A 20,352-nucleotide genomic window follows, 5' to 3' on the forward strand; every position below is an offset into this window, starting at 1 on the left:
CCGGCGGGGCAGGTTCGGGCCGCGGGGCCTGGCGGGGCGGCGGCGGCGCATTGTGCGGGCGCGGGGGCTTTGTCAGCGGCGGGGGGCGCTGAGGAGCCGGCGGGGCTGGGCTGCTTTCCTCCTCCTCCTCCGCCTCCTCCTCCTCCTCGTCTCCTCCCTCCCGCCGCAGGTCCCCAGCGCGTCCCTCGGCGGAAGATGCGAGGCGAGGCGGAGGGCCGGCTGTGAGCTGCAGCGGGGGGAGAGGCCCGGCGGTGTCCCCGGAGCGGGGCCGGAGCCCCCCCTCAGGCCGGCGGGCGGCGGAGGATGCGGATCGGGCCCCCTCGCTGATGAGAGGGAGGATGGGAACCCAGGGCAGCCCGGTGAAGAGCTACGATTACCTCCTCAAGTTCCTGCTGGTGGGGGACAGCGACGTGGGGAAGGGAGAGATCCTGGAGAGCCTGCAGGACGGGGCCTCCGAGTCCCCCTACGCCTACAGCAACGGTAAGGGGGGCTGGGGGGGGGGCAGGATCCGTCCCGCGGCCTCGCAGGGGGGGCCCGAGGCGGGCCCGAGCTGCAGCACTGACATCTCTGTAACGGGCAGCAGCAGGGACCCGTGCGAGGGGTCACTGCCCGTGGGGAGGTCAGCCTTGGGGAGGGAGGGGTGGGTTTGCTTTTTGCTTTGGTTTTTGGTTTTGTTTTTTTGTTTTTTTTTTTTTTACGAACTGGAAGCGTAGCACGGTTTATCAGGGGTCGCGTGGCTGGTAGCGGAAAGGCCGCGGCTGTTCCTTAAAATCGTCAAGATCTGCAGGAGAATTTGGCCAGAGAAACGGCAGAGGGGTCGGTGTCTGATGTAATCCCGGGATGCGCGAATCCCGCAGCGCAGCTGGACCCTTCCCAAGCGGAGCTCTGCCTCGGCACCCCGCTTAAAGAGCCGAGCTGATTCCCCGTGGCCGCCGCAGGGGTTAACGCCAGGACGGAGCTGTACCCAGAGGAAGCAGGGTCTATAACAAAAGAACAGGAGCCTTATTTCCAGGCCAGAGCTGCTCTTACTTGGTAGCTGGCTACCGTGAGCGCAGCTCGGTCCGCCTCCTGCAAACATTAAGGTTTCTAATGGAACCCATGACAGACCATTAACTACAGTGTCACAAGACCGTAATTAAGAGCCAAGGAGTGGCGCTGTGCTATTTCCTGCGTCCCCTCGCCGCAGTTAAAGCATAACACGGCCTGGCAGGGTGCAGGTCCTGGGGTGGTTTTCAATCTGTCATCCTTCCCCCAGCCTCTGTGCAAAATAACGTCCCCAAGGGCTCGACAGAAGCCATCCACTTCAGACTCTGCATCATCGCTGCAGCCGACCCCAGGGCTGGAGCAGGTGGTGCTTAGTTTTGCCTGTAAGCAGGAGTCCGAGGGAATCGGGTGCTTCTCGATGCTCTGCGTTGAAGCTGGCTGAATTTAGAGCATAAAGGAGTGGCGTGGCTCGGCTCCTGACTGCGTGCTCGGTCCTCAGAGCTACTACCAGCTTCGTAGGAGCTGATGCAAGCGCGCACCTGCTCCTCAGAGATTTACGGGGAGGTGGTGACTCAGAAGTCAGGCTGCTTGTGAAATGAGAGCAGCAAATTCTGGAACTAGAAGGTTGTGGTATCATTCATCTCCTTGGGTGTCTGGCTGAGCTGGTGCGGTTTGCCTTTTAGGAGATGCTTGGCACTTTTAAGCTTCCCTGAAGAGAGTTTGTGTCTCTGAAGAACCTGCCTCATCTGGGAGCTGTAGTGCTGCTCCTCGGGGTTGGCGTTTACGAAGCAGAAAGGGATGAAGAGCGTAACAGGGTGGTTGTTTTAAGCGAAGTGTTGAAGCTGGAATTGTCTTCTGATAGAAATGGTTTTGACCGTTGTTTCGAAGCAGGCAATGCAGGAGTAGTAAGTACAATTGCAAAGTGAGTGTGCGGTGGGTTCTTTGATATATACATAAAACCCAAAGAACAGTGACTTTGGCTATCGCTGTAAGATTTTTGTCTCTGTCGTCGCTATTTTATAACAACAAAATACCACCATCTTTTTTCTGGAAAAAGAAATCTCAGTGAACTAATATTTTCAGAACCTTCCCTTGTCTTCTATGGGCAATTGAACCCATTCCTAATTAGAGAATTAGGTCACATACTGGTTTTTTTCACAGTAATATATGCTCTGATAGTCTCTGCTTCTGTTGCTTCTGTGAAGCTGTGTGCCTTTTGGATAATCAGATGGAGTAGCTTTGAAATCTGAGTGAGTTTGATACTGCTGGTACTCCTGACAGCCTTGGCAATCCAGCTCCCTCCGTCTCTGGCACAGTTGGGATGTGCGTACTGACAGGACATGCTTCTCCACCAGCGTGCTTTCACTCTGCCCTGACGGAGACCACCCCTTGACGTGAAGGCACTTAAATTTTGTGAACAGCTAGCGCCTGGCCTCCTTTTTGACACATGCATGATGCTGTCCCAAAACTGCAACGGTGGAATGTTATATAGAGGCTCTTTTTGTAAGTCTTTTACTTGCAAGTGCATCGTCCTCCTCCTCGTCCCCTCCCAGACCCCACATCCCAATTTGAAACAAGTATTGTATCATCTACGACTTGTTTGATCTGTCCAGAGAACACAACTTGCTGTTATCGGTGTGAAATGGAGTATGCTTTAGGTTGATCTTGTGATTGGGACATCACATGTCAAGCTCAGATCCCTAACCTCCGGTGGGGAGGGGTAAAGCTGTTGTGCCCTCTCTGTCTCATTAGGGTCTGCTGCTTTTACTGTGTTGGCCAATTACAACTGTTTTGACACGGTTTTTTTGACATGCAGTGTGAAATGAATTGTCCTTTCAGCTCTGGGAAGGCATACCTTTAAAAGTGATGCTCTGTAAATGAAGCTCTGTATTTTTGCTGCTGCTCTTCTGCCGTACACCTGGCCTCTAGAAGAGGGTTTGAGGGATTCCTCTCTTCTCCGTGGGCATGAGGGTGTTGGAACAGCGGGCAACCAAGAGATGAGAAAGCCCTTTTTCCATCAGCATCGCTTTTGCGAGCTGTAAGCAGCAGGCAGCCTCTGCTTGCTTGCGTCCAGTATCTGAAAGCCTTGGACGCAGTATGAGCTGTGTCTTTCTTAAAGCATTGTAGCTGCTTCTGTCCATCCTCGTTCAGGATCCCTGAGCAGAAGCATCGCTTCTCAACACAGCCTTATAGCTTGGCACCTCATACTGAATCAGGCACGTCTTAAATTAGACACCGCAGTTCCTATTGTGTATAGCAAGACCTTAGCAATGTCCTTTATTTAAATTGCTATTAGAAATGCATCTGGTCCAAGTAGAGGTGGTGGTTGCTCCCCAGATGTCATTGACCTTTGCAGTAAGAGGTGTGGGTGATGCCCCTGACCATTGCTGCACCCAAGCTGCGAGGGCACTGGATACAGAACTTCTGGTGACATAAAAATGGCATTTTGAGGAGGAATTTGAGGTCCAGTTGTCACCTGTGTGTTTCTTACTAGGTTCATGCTGAAGTTACCGAGTGTATATGTCTCCAGGAGCGTCAGGCCAAGCGTGCCGCTCCCTGCGAAGAGCGGGGAGTTTGTTTATGTCCTGTGGCTGGATATTGTCACCGCCCAGCCCAGGAGGGTTTGTAACTGAGTTGGGCTTACATTTTGCTTTTTCTTGGCCATCTACAAAATACCCTGAATTAAGCCTTCTTACTAGGATTTGGCAAAAATGTGGGCTTTTGGGAGAACACTAATGTTCTTCTGGGCTTCCATTGTTGTCCTCCTTCCCAGCTTTCACCCCCCGACTCCCCAAATCTGCAGTGGTGGAGGCAGGGTGCCATTCTTGGAGCCCCACCGCTGCTCTTGACAGCTGGAGGACCTCACCCGGGAACCGAAAACCCTGCCTTTCCCCTGAATGCCCTCGCCTCTCAGCACTTGCTCCTTCTCCCAAGGTACAGGGGAGGGCTGCTCTGGCCCCCGTGCTGTGAGCTGCGGTGTTACAGCTGACTCAGAGCAAAACTGCGTGCATTACACACGGATACGAGTCAACTACACAGATCATTTTTCACTTTGGTGCTTAAATTGCCCGCTTGGGGTCTGTCCTTACCGTTCCGCAAGTGCCGAAGCAGGACAGAAATGTCTCTGGTTGCGAGGTGGTTTTGGACAACGAGATGTGGTGGAGCTGCATGTGAAAGTAGGGGCGGTGTGTGTGCCCTGCAAAAGGAAGACAAGGCTATTCCTCACCTGAAGGACCCATGGCTTTGTCACTACTGTGTCATACATCCCCTCTTGAATATCTATTTACTCATGTGCTTGTGCTGAAGTGATCTTGCCTAGCTGGTTTGTTGGCTTGCTTGAGAAGCCAGCCCTGCTCGGGCTGCATCAAGACCGGGTGAGTCGGGGAGGGCTCCTGCACGGGAGCGCTCGGCAGGCACGAGTGCCATTGCTGCCGTATGAGACGGTGCCCCGCGTGCACCAGAAATAGGGCCGGGGCTGGTCTCACCACGCAGACGTGAATGTGATGTGCTCCGTCTTCACATGATGGAGGGCTTTTTCTGCGGCAGCCTTCCCCCTCACCTGCTGCTGTTCCCATAGGAAAGGAGAAACGTGTGTTAGGGAAAGACTAGAGCGTGTTTCTGAGCAGATGGCTTTGATTGGAAGGGGGATGGATTTTTATTTTTATTTTTTTCCCTGTCCTCAGCTTGTATTAAGAAAGTGATGAGGCTGAAGCCTTATGTCTGCAGTCTGATCTCCTTTCAAAGAGCATGCAAAAGCTAAAATGAAAGCATTGCCCTGCCACAGGGTTGGTGCTGTGACCAGCCCTAATGCAGGGAGCCCCGATGCCTTGTTTCAACTCCTTCCCTTAGCTGGGGCTTAGTGCCTTTATTCGAGCAGCATCCTTCGGTGCTCTGTTACCTCACTGCTATCCAAAGACCCAAGGAAATGTTAGGAAAAAGGCAATTAAGTGCTCAATTGTAATAGCTACCGACAGGGTTTATGGTTCAGATAAAAACTGGATCTTTCCCAAGAGCTCTTCCCCGTAGCAGAAGTGCAAGGAATTCAGCTTTTGGGCAGGGGCGGTGGGCCCACCGCGGAGCAAGGTCTGGGGCAGTGTAGCTTTGTGCCCTTTCCGTGGCCGGGAGGGCAGGGAGAGGCAGCGTTAACGAAGAGCGGCTGAAGACACTGCTCAGCCCTTGGAGGTGGTCAGGACCCTCCCAGCCAGTGCTGTTTGCCTGGGGACCTCATGACTGCTGTTTAATTACCAGGTTGTTTATTTGAGTGACCCACATCTTTGGATGTCTTTTCCCTCTGGTTGTTTTTGTGCAGCTGTCTAAATGTGGAGGTCCCTAAGCTGTCCCTTTCAAGTCTTTCTTTACAGCAATTACTCTCTCAGTATGTCCTGTGACCCCTCAGTCACCAGCGTGCGTCCAGAAACATCCCCTGTAAAACTGCTCTGCTTTGCTTCATGGCAGTCTTCAAGTTAGTCACTTGCCAACCAGGAGATCATCTGTACCACAACCAGCGTACACAGGGATGGAGGAGAGGGGACGCCTTGTCTCGTCTTCCTCGCTGCCACGGAGGGCGTGCGAGGGGATGCTTTTCGATGCTTCTGCTCCTTGCCTGCTGAGTTTCCAAGACTGACCAGGGAGATGGTCTCTTGCTTCTCATCCTCTGCGTTTGCTGCCGTGTTTGGCTGGAGGTCCTGCTGCACTGCTGCAGAGTTTCCCATCACTGGTTCGCTTTTCCCAAGCCTTAACAAAGCGTGCGGCTGAGCTGTTCTGCTTTAAGCTTCTGCAGCTTCTGTAGGGACAGGACCTCTCTCAATACCTGACAGCATCTAACTTTCCCTTCTTCAGCATACAAGAAACAGTTGCTGGGTGTACCTGCGTGCAGTGAAACCTCAGGCGGGGACAGCACTGATGTGGTGGCACCTTCTGGGCATAGACACGAGAGCTACAGATGTTGAGCAGCTTGAGATTGCAGCTGAGTGCTCATCCCGGCGTTGCTGCAGTGTCAGGGCTGTCTTTGGCATCAGCGGGGAGGGAAACATTGATCCTGGTGCTGCTTTGCTGCTGCCTCCTCCTCGCCTGGCCACGTGCCACCGGGTGCGTCCCCGCTGTCTGCCGGAGCAGCGTTGTCCCTGTCAGTGGTAGACATGAGCCATCCGGCTGGGCTGGCCCGCTGTTTCAGATGCTGCATGCCAGTGGAAACTGCTGTTTGTTTTCTGGCGTGACTGTCTTAATTGGAATAATGTTTTATTTTGAGGTTTTAGCGCTCTGATGCGAGGGGGATTGAGGCAAAATATTCGAAGTGCAGCCTTGCCATCATGTCCCTGTAGTGGCCTCAGAATTGATCTGCAGGGAATGCTTCAGCTGGACCGCACTGGTCGTGCCGCTAGAAATCTCTTTCGATGGCTTGCGGAGTGGAGAGTGGTTGTTGCAGCAATTCCCCGTGTCTGCCAGCACTTGCATCAGTGTCCTTCAGGGATATTCGCTTCCCTGTCATCAGGGACACAAAACTGATCTCGTCAGAGCAGGCTTTGCCTCAGAAACAACTCCAGCATCTCTTATTTCTCCATTGTTTACTAATTATCCTTTGTGTGAAAAATATTTCCAAATGTACAGTGTTGAACCTCCATCTCTGCTTGATGTGGAATTAACTAGCTGTGGCTTAAACTTAAACCCCAAAACAAAGCAAACAAACAAAAAGAACCACTCCATCAAACCAAAAAACAAACCCCAAACTGAGTGCCTAGCAGGTTTTGATGTCTTCAGTTCTCTCTCAAGTCAGGTTTAAGGATGCACAGCACCGTAGGTTGTTGTGCATGCATAATTTTTCAGGAGGGTTATGTTTTTGTCATTTTTTTAATAAAGCTGGGGACTTATTCTGCAAAGTTCTCAATTGCACTGGGCAGTTCTCGCCACCTCTAATCCCCTGTATAAAAGCTTTGCTTTTACATGGCTGTTAATGTGTTTCTGAGCCCTAAGTGCACAAAGGTGATGTGGACTGAGCAGTATAAATCTGAAATGGGTGGAATGTTCTTCTAATAACTGGGATTAAAAGTTTCTCTGTATTTTTTTTGTTTTTGAAAAGCAAGTAGGTTTTGCTCTATCCAGATCCCGCGATGGCATTGTCCACTTCTCTTGGTGTGTGGGGTTTTTTGTTTGGTTGTTTTGGTATATAAGCCGCATAGGAAAGCCCATGGAAAATGTCTCCTCCTCCTCCGCCCCATCCTTCAGCTTTTGTTTCCAGCTGTTCACTGGCATGTTTTCCTCCGGCGGCCTCCCTCTCTCAAAGAGCAGAGCATCTTTCCTTTGCACTTGAGAATAGCTATGCTATGAGCTTAGGTTTTGGAGCTGAGGTTTTATAACCTTGCTTTTTAAAATCTTGTTTTCTATCCCTTTACCCCTCACCTTTCTCGGGCAGCCCAGGCTCAGCACAAAATGAGCAGTGATACAGAAGCATTATGTCATACCGGTTTCTATTTGATTGCAGGCAGAGGAGGAGGAGGAAGGAAGCTCCGATGTGAAAATCTTTGGCCTCATTTTGCTAAATGCTTTGCTGTGAGTTGGGACTCACCTGAAAGGGAAATTTCCCTGGGGCGTAGATGATCCGGCTCAGGGCTAGGGCCCCCCATTGAAGAGGTCTGTTTGTTTCTGCAAAAGTTGTAGTAATAGTAGGGTTGCAACATCAGCTCAGAGATTGTTCCTATAGGGCTTCTGTTTTCTGAGAGCATTTTTACGTAGCCATAGTTTTTTCGATTTTCTTCCTCTTTTCTACCTCCTCTTTGGCTCATTTCCATCACCCTGTTGGGAAACTAGACGATATTATATCATTTTAAAACTTTGACACCTGTTCTCCTATAAATATCATCCTTGGAGTGATTAATGTCCTGTATGTGCTGTGCAGTGCTGCAGCCATTTCAATATCAGGCATTGAATTTGGACAAAAATCCTCAGGCGATTCAAACAAAATATATGCTGTTTAAACCGTCAGTGGTTAAGGAGGAGACAAGCAAAAGGGGACACTGAAAGGCTGTACTTAACTGGCAGTTTAATAGAAGGTGCTGTGCATCTCTGGAATAATCTCCTGTTACAGAAAATGCAGATTTTTTTTTTTTTTTTAATTTCTTTTTAGAGATGCCATTTTAACTCATTTTCCAGCCCAGCTTCTGAGTTCCCTGGCCCACTTGGGGGTTTTATTGTACCACTTTCCTGTCTTTGCAAATGATTGCTCTCTACACACACCGCCCGGTCATGTACACAGAAATTACCCTGTCTTCTGTTTCCTTCTGTACCAGTTTTAACAGCAGCAGGCTGTAGTCCCTTTTGCCCATGGTTCTGGAGGCCGAGTGGACAGGAGACCGAACTAGATGGAAAAAAAACTCGACCAAACAAAGAAACAAACAAAAAAAAAACCCCACTGGAAAAACAACAAAAAACCCCCACTATTTTGTCTGTCCTGTTTACTTAATCTTAAATCATCTCTTGTCCCAGAGCTGTTATTTTTCTGATGTTGTCAAACTGCTTCAGTAACTTGATGGTAAAATCTGTACAGGAGACAGCGTACAGGTCTGTGCTACGGCACGAGGAGAGGAAACTCTGCGGGGCTGATCTTACCTAACCTGAGAGCCTTATCTGTGCTGCTCGCCGTGCTAGCAAACGCGTGTTCGCTCTGAAATGCCTCCTTAGGTTGAGACATGCTTGTGTTCTTGTAGGTGTCACCTGTATTACCAGGTTAAAATTCTATACTTTTTTTCTATTTAAATAATGCAAAATGCTGGCTTTCTTCTGGTAGCAGCAAAAGTCGTGCTTCAGAGTTGCTGGCAGGGTGGCTGGGGCGAGATCTTTGTCCTGCAACAGCGGTAGGTCAAGAGGAGGAGAGGACCTGGGAGGCTCCAATTTGGGCTGAGAGTGGAGGGTTTGAAAACATGATTTCGGGCTGTTGAGAGCTGCTGTGGAGCCGCTGCGAGGCGGCACGCTTCGTACGGGTGTGTAGAGGGGTGCTTGCTCTGCTAGCAGGGCCGGCCGATCTTTTAAGGGCAGGGAGGGACTGTTGAGCGCACGCAGCAATGTATTGTAGGTCAGGTCCCTGGAGATCTGTTGTTATCGCCGGAAACAGCACACCGAAATGTGAAACCAATGTTAGCAGCTGTCCTGATGCTTCCAGCGTGGAGCGGTCCCTTTCCAGCGTGGAGCGGTCCCTTTCCGGAGTGGAGCTCGTGGTTGGTGCAGCGAGACCAAATTCAAGAGCCGGTGAAATTCATGGTGAGTGGTCTCTCCGTAGCTGCTCCAGGAGCTCTGTAAGTACCCGTGCTCGGCAGGCACGTGGTGCTTAACCTGTCTACGCCCGGCTGAAATGCTGTAGCCTTCTTTCTGGGTGTTTGGGTGTACTATGTCAGTCTGGAGACGGCTGCGTCATTGCTGGCCGCCTCTGTTGCGGTGTTGCAACGTGACCCTTTAAATGGCAAAGTCTGGAGATGCCAACTGGCGTTGAGCAGCGGGGTGTGGGTGGCAGGAGGGGCTGTGGATGGGTGTCCCGCTGATCGGAGACTGCCGCCGTGTGCGTCCGGATCCACGTGCAGGATCCCCGAGCGGGTGTGCAGCCGTACGCGTGAGCCCGGCATCTCGTGCACGGTGGCGTGCGCGTCAGGCTGGTGGTGATGCCACGAAGGTCTGGTGCTGTAGAGCAGCATTTCCCATGTATTAACGTGCACAGTGTTGAGGTGTAAATGTGGAAGGTGAACCTCTTCAATATCCTGATATTGGAAGGTATTTTGGACAAATACTTGGATTTTTTTGAGTGTTGTGGGTGGTTTTTTTTTGGTCTCCAAGCGTATCTTGGTGTTTGTATGGTAATCCAGCAACAATGAAGATTGTTACGGTGCCCTCTGATTTTCCTCATAGACTGTCTTTGTTTCTGCATGCAGCTGTATAGTTTTTATGGAGATCTGAACTGCAAAGCATGAAGAAACTCTTTTGTTTGTTGTCGCTTCTGTGCATAAAATCATTCTTGATTCTCTTGTAAAGCACAAATCCACTTAACATCCCCAGTTCTGGACTGACTTTTGACTGTTTCTGTGGCTTCCCGGGTGTCCGCTGAAATTGTTTGAGCTTTAGGAACAGATTTGCTTCTGGCTTCAAATGCCGTTTTCAGATGTAGTTGTCATCCTTAAATGAGCCCGGAACAGAGCTCCTCTGTGTGAGGACCACGTAGCTGCCGACAAGCTGCTGGGCTGTGGAGCAGGCAGCAGACAAGTGAAGTCTTCTGCAAATCTGGGCTTCCTAGAGGTCTCCGAGTAAGTGTTTTGCTTTTGGCTGGTTACAAATCCAAACAAGCAATTATTTGTCCGAGATCCCCACCTATGATCCCTTAGCTGTAGATGAAGATGCTGGGAACAAACTCTGACACGAGCAGCCTTTTTGTGAAAGGCTTCCAGTCTAAATTGAAAGCACTCTCAGTTGAAATGAGGCAGATATAAGTGGAAGACAGAGTACGTTTTTCGGGAGAAAATCCACAAATTCGGGTAATGTCAAATAATGGAAAGGTGTTTGTTCTTTCTCTCTTTCCGCGTGTGTCTTTGTACGAGGTGCTTGGCAGCTTGTTGGATGTATCACGCAGAGCTGCCAAGCGCCGCAGCAGCTCCCTTGAGTTGGCAGGAGCTCGTGTGATGCACTGAGCTTCGTTCGGGGACGTGGGCTCCTGGCCGTGCGCGTGGGGCTGAACTCCTCGGCTCAAAACAGCTCAAACTCATCTGCTGCACAGTTAAATAACCAGAAGCTCCTCGTTACCTCCCATTGAGTTGTGCAGCAAGAGTGGATTTTGTATTCGCTCTGTGAGCAGGTGATGACGAAGGCTTGAGCAGATGGCTTCTATCTATCCCCTGTCCCCCAGCCAGCACCACGTGGGAGCGGCACTGGTCTCCTGCGTGCCTGGTAAGAACCGAGACCTCTTGATCCTGTTCCCAAGGTGGCTGCTCAGCTACGACGCAGGACAGGAGCGCAGTGGTAAAAGCACGTGCTTTCTGACCCTCAGCTCCAGCTCTGCAGGCAGGAGCTGGGGGTGTTTTGCAGCGATGCTTTTATCACCCTGCTTAAAACAAAGAAGTAATACTGCCGAGGTAAATGCTAACACCAAGACACACAGACGTGGGATGAATCCACCTTTGTTTTAAAGCACATGTTTTCTTGACCCCTGTTGTTGATGGAGATAATTTGTTGTTTGTCTATCTAAAGAGTAGGTAATTGAATGCGTGACTCAAACTGATGAGCTCATGTGTTGTTTGGAAGGGATGTTTTCTGTGGCTTACAGCTCTGAGCTGACTAGCTAAATTGGTGCTGTTAATGTGCTGTTGTACACACTTTTTAAGGTTGGATGACTTCATCAGTTGTTATTTGAATAGCTTGAATTCACTTTTTTCATCAGCTAGTGTTTATGTGCTCATACCACATTTTTTCTGAATGATTTAATATCACTTGCAGATGACGGAGAAAATAACTACTCCCCTAAGTTAATAGTAGGACCTGCAGTGGAAGGTAATGCACTGGTGGTGTCTTCTACGTACAGATGCTACTGCCTGTTTCTTAAGTTACTCGAATCAGAGGATCTCAATACCTGCGTCTTTGGTTACTTGGGTGCTGGCCCCAGCAGCTGCCTTCACCACCAAATCATTCTAGGCAGGACTAATACGTTCAGTTGTTGCACACTGCAGTGCAAAACCTGTTTGCTTTGAACGTGCGTTCAACAGCTGGCAACTCCTGGCTGGCTGTCATTTCCGTACCCATCTGCCTCTTTTGACTAGAAATGAAACGACAAGTCTTTCTGTATTGACTTTTGCCCACAAGCGAACAATTCTGATATGAGTCTTCAGCCCTGGCTGCCGTTTTACTCATAGGCTGGTGAAGGCACGAAAAAAACCTCCCAAACCCCAAAATAAGGCATTTTGAACTACGTTCATAATACGTCCTGACTTCGTATTCTGCTGCTTGGAGCAACTTGGCTGCTGGACTCAGTAGCTATAGGTTGCCATTTAATGACCGTCTCAACATAAACCGTTCCTAAATGAAAAGGTGCAGGATGTGGGATGCAATGAGAGGGAGCATGTGAACATGGTGATGGGAGGGGTAATAACTGTTGTCTTCTCGTGGAATACAGTTCTGCCAGAAAATTAATCCCAGGAGGTCAGCGTCCACTTTGGTTTGAGCAAAGAGTCTGTGGAGAAGCCGGTGAGTTTGTACGGCGCTGGCTGTGTTGCAGGAACGTGCTATGAAACTGTTCTGGAGTAGCTCTGTCCCTCTTGGCCTGACCTTGTGTATAGCTCCCAGTACACCCCCAAAGCCGGGCACTGGAGAGGGCTGCTGCCGGGAACGCTGCTTGTGGATAAACATCCTGTGAGTGGGGGGTTATTTCACCCTGAAATAATTTGACGGGGAGGGTCTTGGTTCAGGCAGCGTTGCAAGCTGCTGTGCCAGTGTCCTTGCTGTCCAAATTCCTGCTGTCAGCCCCACAAGCGAGTGGGGTTTGGTTATGGGGGTGTTGGTGGTCTGTGGGGTTTTGCCTTGGTTTTGGGGGGGGGGCGGGTTGCATGCCGAGGCCTGGAAGTGGGAATGATGCTCTTATTCTGGAGCTGGTCTGCTGTCGTGTCCCAACGCAGACCTGGAGCTACTACACCCACTTTTTGGCCTCAATTTTGTGACCTCCCAGCACTTCTCTTCCCTCGTCTGTTCTCTTTGGCTTGTTGGTGAGGACAGGACTTGCCTGGTTGTTGCTGCTTCTGCCTCTTCTCCGCACTCGGCAGGGATGGGGGCATTCCCACTCATTTGTTTTTGGGGAAACTGTGGCACACCAGCCCCTCAGGCTCTCAGCTATCAGATGTGGGGTGGTGCTGCTGCCCCATAGGAAACAATTACTGCTTTTCATCATTAACTTGCCCATATGAAAACGTTGGCCAGGGTCAGTTGCTGGTGCGGTTGCCATTGCTGGCCGCTCTCCCCACATGCACGGCACGCCGCAGTCGCTCCGGCTTTCCGAAGGAGCTGGGCAGCCTCGTGCAGTGCCTGCACACACAGGGGCAAAGCTTTCCATTTTAAAAGCCAGCCATATCAGTCATGGCTTAGAAAGATCTAGTTAACATCTGTGACACCCAGGGACTTGGTAGAATAAACAGTCGTCTTTGGACACTGCTCAGTTATTGCTGGCACTTGGGATAAATTAATTTCTGCACTAATGGCTTAAGGCTGAACTTAGCAGAGCACAGAAAGGCTCCGGTTATGAAGCCTGTTGTACAGGCAGAGGTGCAGTCACTGTACTGGGTTTTGCACAGATTAATTGGTTGTTTTTTCCTCTTTTAAGCCAGCTGGAATTTTCACAAGCCCTTTGGAGGGAGAGGGAGGGACCTTTCAGCAGCTTGCGTCTTGTACATAAGTAAGACGACTGCTAGCTTAGGTGATAAAAAACTTGCCTGTGCATCCCCAAAGGTGCGCTGAGGGACCGTGGCAGGCTGGGGAGCCCGAGCGATACCCAGCCAGGCTCTACCAGCCCTGCAAGAGGGTCTCAGAGGAGGGGACACCCTGCCCGGACCTCTCCTGGGGCTGTCCCGGGAAGCCTGGCCCAGCTGCCCATGAGTCTGGCCGGTAAGGGACTGCCAGGGAGGGGACAGGGCTCTTGTGTGTAGTTTATGTTCTCCTGAAAATTCACAGTTGGCTATGGTGTTCTTGCTGGCATCCACAGCATTGTCTGAACTGGTGATAAAGGTTTTAAACTCAATTTCCCCGTCTCTGCTTAGCCACAGCTCTTGGAGTCCTTGCTGCTGAGAAGCTTCAGTGGAGATTCATTCTTAATGTTTTCCTTTTGCAAAAGGGAACAAAAAAATTATTTACAATCCATTTACCCACTCTAAAGTGTTTCTTGGTGTTTATCTACTTTTGTCGCAGTGAAAACAATCATTTAAGACCAGCTGCACACTGGATGATTATGGCTTCTGATCCTTCCTTGTGTATTAAGTAAGGATTGCCACAACGCTTGGGTTACAAATTCATCACAATTTGTCTGTGAAGTCCGCCACGCTGATTGGGAGGTATTCTCAGTGCTGCCCCAGGAGAAACAGAGTGTGCTTGATACTCTTGATGGTGCTTGTCTGTTTTATAATCACAGCATGCCTTTAAATCTTTCAGTTATTTATTTGCCAGCCGCTCGCAGAGACCTACATCACTTTCTCCTGAGGATCTTCTTGAATGCCATGCAGCATGACCAGCCCTTCGTAGCTGGTTACTTGAGTTCACTGCGACATCTCACCAAGTTAAATATTTGATGTGTATTCTCTGGGCTTTTTTATTCCAGCCCTGTGCTCTCCCCTCTTCCCAGCAGTCGCTGGTCAGTGTAGCATTAAACCTGCAAACCTTTAAGAAGACTTTTTAAGAAGTCCTAGACCTTTTTCTGGACTCGGCAGAGCTGATGACCTGTAGGGAAATAGAAGAGGCTTGGGGGTGCTTTGGGGGAAAATCCAGCATTTTCAGTTAGACAGCTGCGGCGTGGTGGCTTTGGCTGTACTAACGACAGTCACAAATGAAAGTCCGTCAGCAGGCTTGCTGGGTGAGGCGCTGCGGTGGCACGATGAGTGTTTCTGGTGGCTTGTGAGCCAGTGTTAAAATATCCCAGTAGAGTAGAGCATTTCTCTAGAGGTGCCGACAGATCAGGCACATCTCGCTCATCAGTCCTCCTCTGAGGACTCAAATGCCATCATTATTAGAACTGGCTTAATTATGTCTATAGATGAAATAACAATCTTCTAAAATGCAGCATCAGTCAGGTAACAAAAGTCTACTCAATTTATCTTACTGAAAAGTATTTTCTTACTCATATAATGCATTGAGTGAAGGATTGTCCTTGGCTCATCATCATCGTACACTTCAAGTTTTGCCTATTGACCTTATATATCACTTTGCAAATGGGTTGGTTGACTTCTTTTGAATTGTAAATAAATGAAACCCAGTTTAATTTAATTAAAAAAAAAAAAAAAAAAGAAAAAAGCTGAGGTGGCATTATACAGCGCATGTCTGTAAGCTGGGGGAACTGATTATATTTTTAATGAAGTTCAAATAACGTGCAATGGTTTTTTGTTGTGGGTGGACTAACAGAAAGTGAGGTGGTGGATTCCGAGCTCCCACAAGCAGAAAACAATTCATTTAAGAAATGAGGTGGCAAAAGCATCTTTGGCCAATCTGATTCATGCAAACTGTAAATGACTTCAAGTGATAAGTAGAGTGTCTCTCGGAAGGAAAGCAAGCTTGTCTTAAAACTATATCAATGTTTCGCTTGAGTGCATTGATTCCCCCCCCCCCCCTTTGGGAAGAGATTTTTGAGCATCACCTGGAATGTCTTCTGCCCCAGATTTGTGAATAAATTATGTTGTTCTTAAAGACACTGCAGATGCAAACCGGAGATGTTGCTGCCAGCCTGCTGCAGCCCAGCCTTCGAGGAAGGTCGCAGGAAAACCTGCTGATGGCTTGCTTTAATGTGGGGCGAGTCCCTTCATCCCTCTGTCACGGGACGAGTCCCGGTTGTGCCTTTTTGATATTTGTATAGGTGCAGTGAAGCTGTTAGTTGGGGCTTGGATCATTAGGGCATCTCTGGAGGAGGACACTTGATTTGGACCAGTAACCTGAAATGCAGTGTTGGCTCTAGCATCACACTGAGAGCTGGAATCGTTCTCACCCCAGCACTAAGCGAGGATCGCCTTGGAAAGCTAAAGGAGGAGAAAGGCACGTGCTGCTCTTACTGCTGTAAGGTTTTGCTCAAATCTGCCTCTTTAAGGGGAGGCGACCCTTCTGGTCCCCCGCTCAGGCGTTAGGGCAGATTCATCTTGAGAGTCTGCAACTGCAAAATTGTCTTCTCTAAAACAAAGACCTACACAAAGCCAAGAAGCTCCTGTGCTTAGAGTAGTAAATATTTATAGAGCCTTGTTCACTTGCGCTATTTAAAGCCATTTTCCTGAGATATTAATCTGTTTAAAGGGAGAGCCCAAGAGTAGCATGAAATACGTATCTCCCTTGTCTTTCTGCCTTTTCCAATGTGACTTCCAGTTCCATGTATCTGCTTGCCTGGTGCCTCCTCCGTTGTGTTTTCGGTGTGCTGCTGCTCATGCAGATGCAGTTCGGGGGCTTGGCAGAGCAGAGGGATGCCTTTCTCCGAGTCGTGAATTCCCAAGCGGAAGGGGGACTAACAGCCTGATACAAAGTAGTATCAAGTGCTGGAAGAAAATTATCATTTCTGTTGGAGGGGTTTTAGTTTTCCTGTTCACATCAGGTGTAATCTTTTGGGTGAAAGTTTTCACTCGGCTAAGGTTGGGTGTGGGGTTTTTCAGGTCGTATTGATGCAAAGTGTGCTGTGCTCTGCATGAGTAATTTGGAAGAGGTCAGAGTTTCCTATAACACATCCTGTGTATTCCCATGAGAAAATGGCTTGCTTCCTTAGGTTTTCCTTATACCAATTGGCAAAAGAAATAAAGGTTTGGAATTCCCTGGAGTCTTGCCCGGGAGCGTGAAACCCGGCTGTGTGGAGGGGAATTGGGTGTCTGACATCGGGCTTGGTGACAGCAGATCACTTTGCAGAGCGCCCTGTGCCAGGTCTGCTCGCCGCTCGATAAGCGGGGTTGAGATGGCGTCAGCATAAGTAGGAGTCTAAAGCAGGACTGGAAAAATAGCAGAGGAGTCGGCCTGCATGCTAAATCAGAGAGAACAGCCCAGACTTGTTTTGCAAGTCTCATTCATTTTGTTGCATCATGCTAGATATTGGTCAAGAAAGAGATCGGTTGATATAAAATAAGCTTTGAACAAGACTGTTTTCTTTTCACCCAGTGCTGCGTGCCCCGAGGGCCAGGCAGGGTTGCGGAGGCAGCTGCTGGCGGCGAGTCGGCTGGTTTGCTGGTGCTGCGTGTGCCGCAGGAGCATCGCGTGGGGTTTGTAGCAGCGCATCCCTTCCGGGGGATCAAAGCACGTTCTGGCGGAGATAAATGTCAGTCTCGAAATGAGCTGTACTTGGCTGCGAGCAGAGGTGATGCTCAGGTGGGGGAAACCCTGTCAACTACAGAAATTAAATTTTCAAAACTTCCCTTGACTTATTGGCATCTGAGCTGCCTGAAACGAAAAGGCAGAGGAGCAGGCCTGGTGTGGCACGGCCACGGCAGGCTCTGTCAGCGGCTGTCACGCTGCCAGCAGCTTCTGTGCAATGGTGGCATCTAGTGGCTACTGCGGCTGGCGGGGCTGTGGCCCTCTGTGCCCAGGTCCCTGGGACAAGGAGGAAGCCAAGGCTGAGCTTGAGCTGTAGGCTGGGCCTAGGAAAGCGAGCTGGGCTGCTCGACTTCCTTGTCAGCTGTAAATGGGGGGAGTACGTATTGGGCTACAGCTCGGGAAACTGCTGTGCGTTACCGGGACTAAAATAGTAAGGTACCAGCTGCGAGGTGGCCAGTACTGGTGTTAGCCGCTGTGGTGAGGCCCGTGATTTTAAGGGCATCTGTGATGGATGGAAGTTTTCTGGCACCGGTGAGCCATGGCCTTCCTGCACAGCTACGGGAGAGCTGCGCTTGTGAGCTGCGTCCTGCGCAGAGTGCTAACCAGCTGAAAAAAAAACAGAGGGAAGGAGGAGGAGGGGAAAAAAAAAAAAAAAAAGATGTTGCATGCAAGCTTTAAAGGGAGTCCCTTTGAGCTGTCCCGATGCACTGAGTGTTTATGGAAGAGAGAAGCTGAAATTTTCTCCAAAATGTTGCAGTTGTGCAGTTTCCGTCCTTACCAGTGAGCTTGTAGGTAGAGTTTGCTCAAAAACCTTTTGTGAATTTAGTCCCTAGTCCCAACTGGGGTGTATGCAAGTTCAAAAGTGCATCACTTTCCTCCAACCTGTGTTACCAGATACGGCTTAAATGCTAACCGTAGCCTAGAATAAAAAGTCAGAACAGCTTTGCTTCTAACTCGAGTGTATGTGAATTCCTCAGGCCAGTTTCATGGCAGTGCCGCAGGGGTATAATCCTCAGAAAGGCCTTTACCCTTCACCTCCAGCACTCTGATGCCAAGGAGAGAAGTTCTGCACAAAGACACGGACTGCCCTGAGGCCAGGCAGTGAAACCAGTTGACTGGCAGCTGTCTGGAAACGTGAAGAGATAGATTTGGTACTTTCTTTTCTCTGTGCTTTTGAATTCGGCGTTTGACGTCAAGTGTGGTGGGCAGCAGGTGCCTGGAGAGTCTGCCAGAACTGCTCCATCCTGGTGAGCTCTACTAATTTCCCACACAAGCGACGGGCTGCCGTCCCTGCCTGTCCCCTGGGAAGGGATATCTGCAGGGGCAGGTACAACCATGCACCTCATGCTTCCTCCCTCCATCTCGCATACCTTCTCTTCTGAGCATAGACATCACTGTGAAGGACATGAAGAACTTCTACTTTGCCTATTTATTTTTCCTGAGCATCTTTGAAGCGAGGAGCAGTTGCAGCAGGAGCTCAGGAAGTTTTCCAGTGCTGTTTTCTGCTGGTTACTCGCTTTGGTCATGGCCATATTGTTCTGCCCAAAGACCGGCGTTGCTCTGGTTTAAAGTATGTGGTGTAGTTTCAGATGGGCACGGAGAGAAAGGGTATTTAAAGCATTGCTCTGGTGACTGAGTCATGTATATTTGCGACAGGGAACCCATGTTCCCCATGTTGGGGATGTAGGCTGGGCAGTTTGTGAGCGTGGAGCCTAACAAAGGCATTTCTGGGTTTGTGTGTTTGGTGTTTCTATTAACGAGTTTTCTTTTCTTTCCAGTCAAGCTGAACCTCTCTCCCTTTCAAAAGCTGATAGTCAAGCAATTAGTTTCACTTCGACAGTGGCAGTTTTGGAAGCACGTGGCCTTTGTGCTGTGAAAACTGTCTCTATTCCCCCTCCTTGGTGGTTTTGTGCAACTGCTCCATCCGTGTGCCTGGGCTGCCGGCACGGAGGATGCTGAGGACTTACTGCTTGCAGGGAGCTCTTGTGCCTAAAGAGAAATGGGGCAGTTCTGCTTGGAGCAGAGTCTCTGGGGATTTTGCATCTGAAACAGGGCAGTGCGCTGAATTAGCCCCTTCCCTAAGGACCCGTCAGCCTGTGCCGGGGGATGATCCTGGTTCAGGAACCTGGGGGGGAGACATCTGGATGCTCCCTCCTGGCTGCAGAGCAGGCTTGCTCCCACTACTGCTCGCCATCCCTGGGGACGAGGGAGATTTATATCCGCCTGAAAATAAATACAGATCATTCACTTGTCTCTGGAGGAAGATAAAATGTAAACTGTCTATTTTCTGTGATAAAGCACTGGAAATAGTTGGAATTTAAGATAATTATCTTTATTGCTTTTTATAGCACCCTGTGAAGGCTGAAATCTAATTTGTTTTTCGCTAACAGGGAGCTCCTGCTGATGACTCAGAAAAATCCATTTGCTTTATTGACAAACTTGTCTGTTTGGTTATTGGGGCAGTATTCTCCTTGCAGGAGAAGGGAAATACAGGTCGTAACACAATGGTGCGTTTTTAATATAGATTCAAAGTCTGATATCTGTTGGCAAGAGGAAAAAATAAAGTTGATCTAATTGGAGTGAAGCGACTCTGCTTTATTAAAGACGATGGTAAATTAGTTTATGCTTTAGTGGGTGTGCAGTAATGGTGCACGGTGCTTTGTTTAAGCAACTTCAATACACTTGAAGGTTATTAACTGGAGCTTGTGGAGAAGCTGCTTTTCCTGGGCACCTGATGCCCCTTGGCTGTTCCCGAGCCCAGGCTTTGGGGAAGGAGGTGGGAGGTGCAGTCATGCCTCTTCCCTCTTGTGCCTGGGGCCATGGGGAGCGGTGCGTTCGGCTCGGTTTGGACGCGTTGCTTGCAAGTGGAGTTGCCCCCTTTTTAAACTTCTTGTCTGTCTGAATGTGAGACAGGCTCCCACGTTTTCACGAACCCTTTGTGTGTCTGAAGATGTTGGGCACCCCTTGTGCGAACGAGTCGCTTGTCAGCGCAGCCTGGTGGTGTGGTTTGGAGGGTCTGCTGCTGCCCTGGTACTACAGCTCTATGAAAAGTAGTTGTCCGTGCTGCCTTCTCAGCTCTTGATAAAGGGGGAGTGCTTTCTGCCTTATCTGACCCTGTATGATACACACCCGAGAGCTGCTCAGAAGAAGAAACAGCATGCTCTGGACAGGCTTTCAGTATCGCCTGCCTCCCAAAATGTCCTTTGATTGTTCCAGGCGGTGATGTTTGTTGAGAGATGGTGGCTCTGCAGGCTGACTTAGCAGAGATGCTTCTAAATTGTTCATCTCTCTGGCTCACCCCCCAAAAATCTGTAATTTAACACTGTCACTTAGGATAATGCTACAGACCACTGAATCTCCTACAGCTTGAGTCCTAAC

General features: G+C 49.6%; 1 protein-coding gene across 2 annotated transcripts in view; it reads left to right on the forward strand.

Moving 5' to 3' along the window:
- The first annotated feature begins 246 nt into the window (after positions 1-246).
- RAB40C (RAB40C, member RAS oncogene family) overlaps positions 247-20,352 on the forward strand; it is a 35,341-nt gene continuing 15,235 nt past the window's right edge. For both annotated transcript variants that reach the window (XM_050905985.1, XM_050905986.1), the window contains exon 1: positions 247-480. In XM_050905985.1, coding sequence (XP_050761942.1) covers positions 327-480 — 154 coding nt within the window. In that variant the 5' untranslated portion in view covers positions 247-326. The remainder of the gene's footprint in view (positions 481-20,352) is intronic.

The sequence above is a fragment of the Gymnogyps californianus genome, chromosome 15 (assembly GCF_018139145.2).
Source record: "Gymnogyps californianus isolate 813 chromosome 15, ASM1813914v2, whole genome shotgun sequence".
In the NCBI taxonomy this organism is placed as follows: Eukaryota; Metazoa; Chordata; class Aves; order Accipitriformes; family Cathartidae; genus Gymnogyps; species Gymnogyps californianus.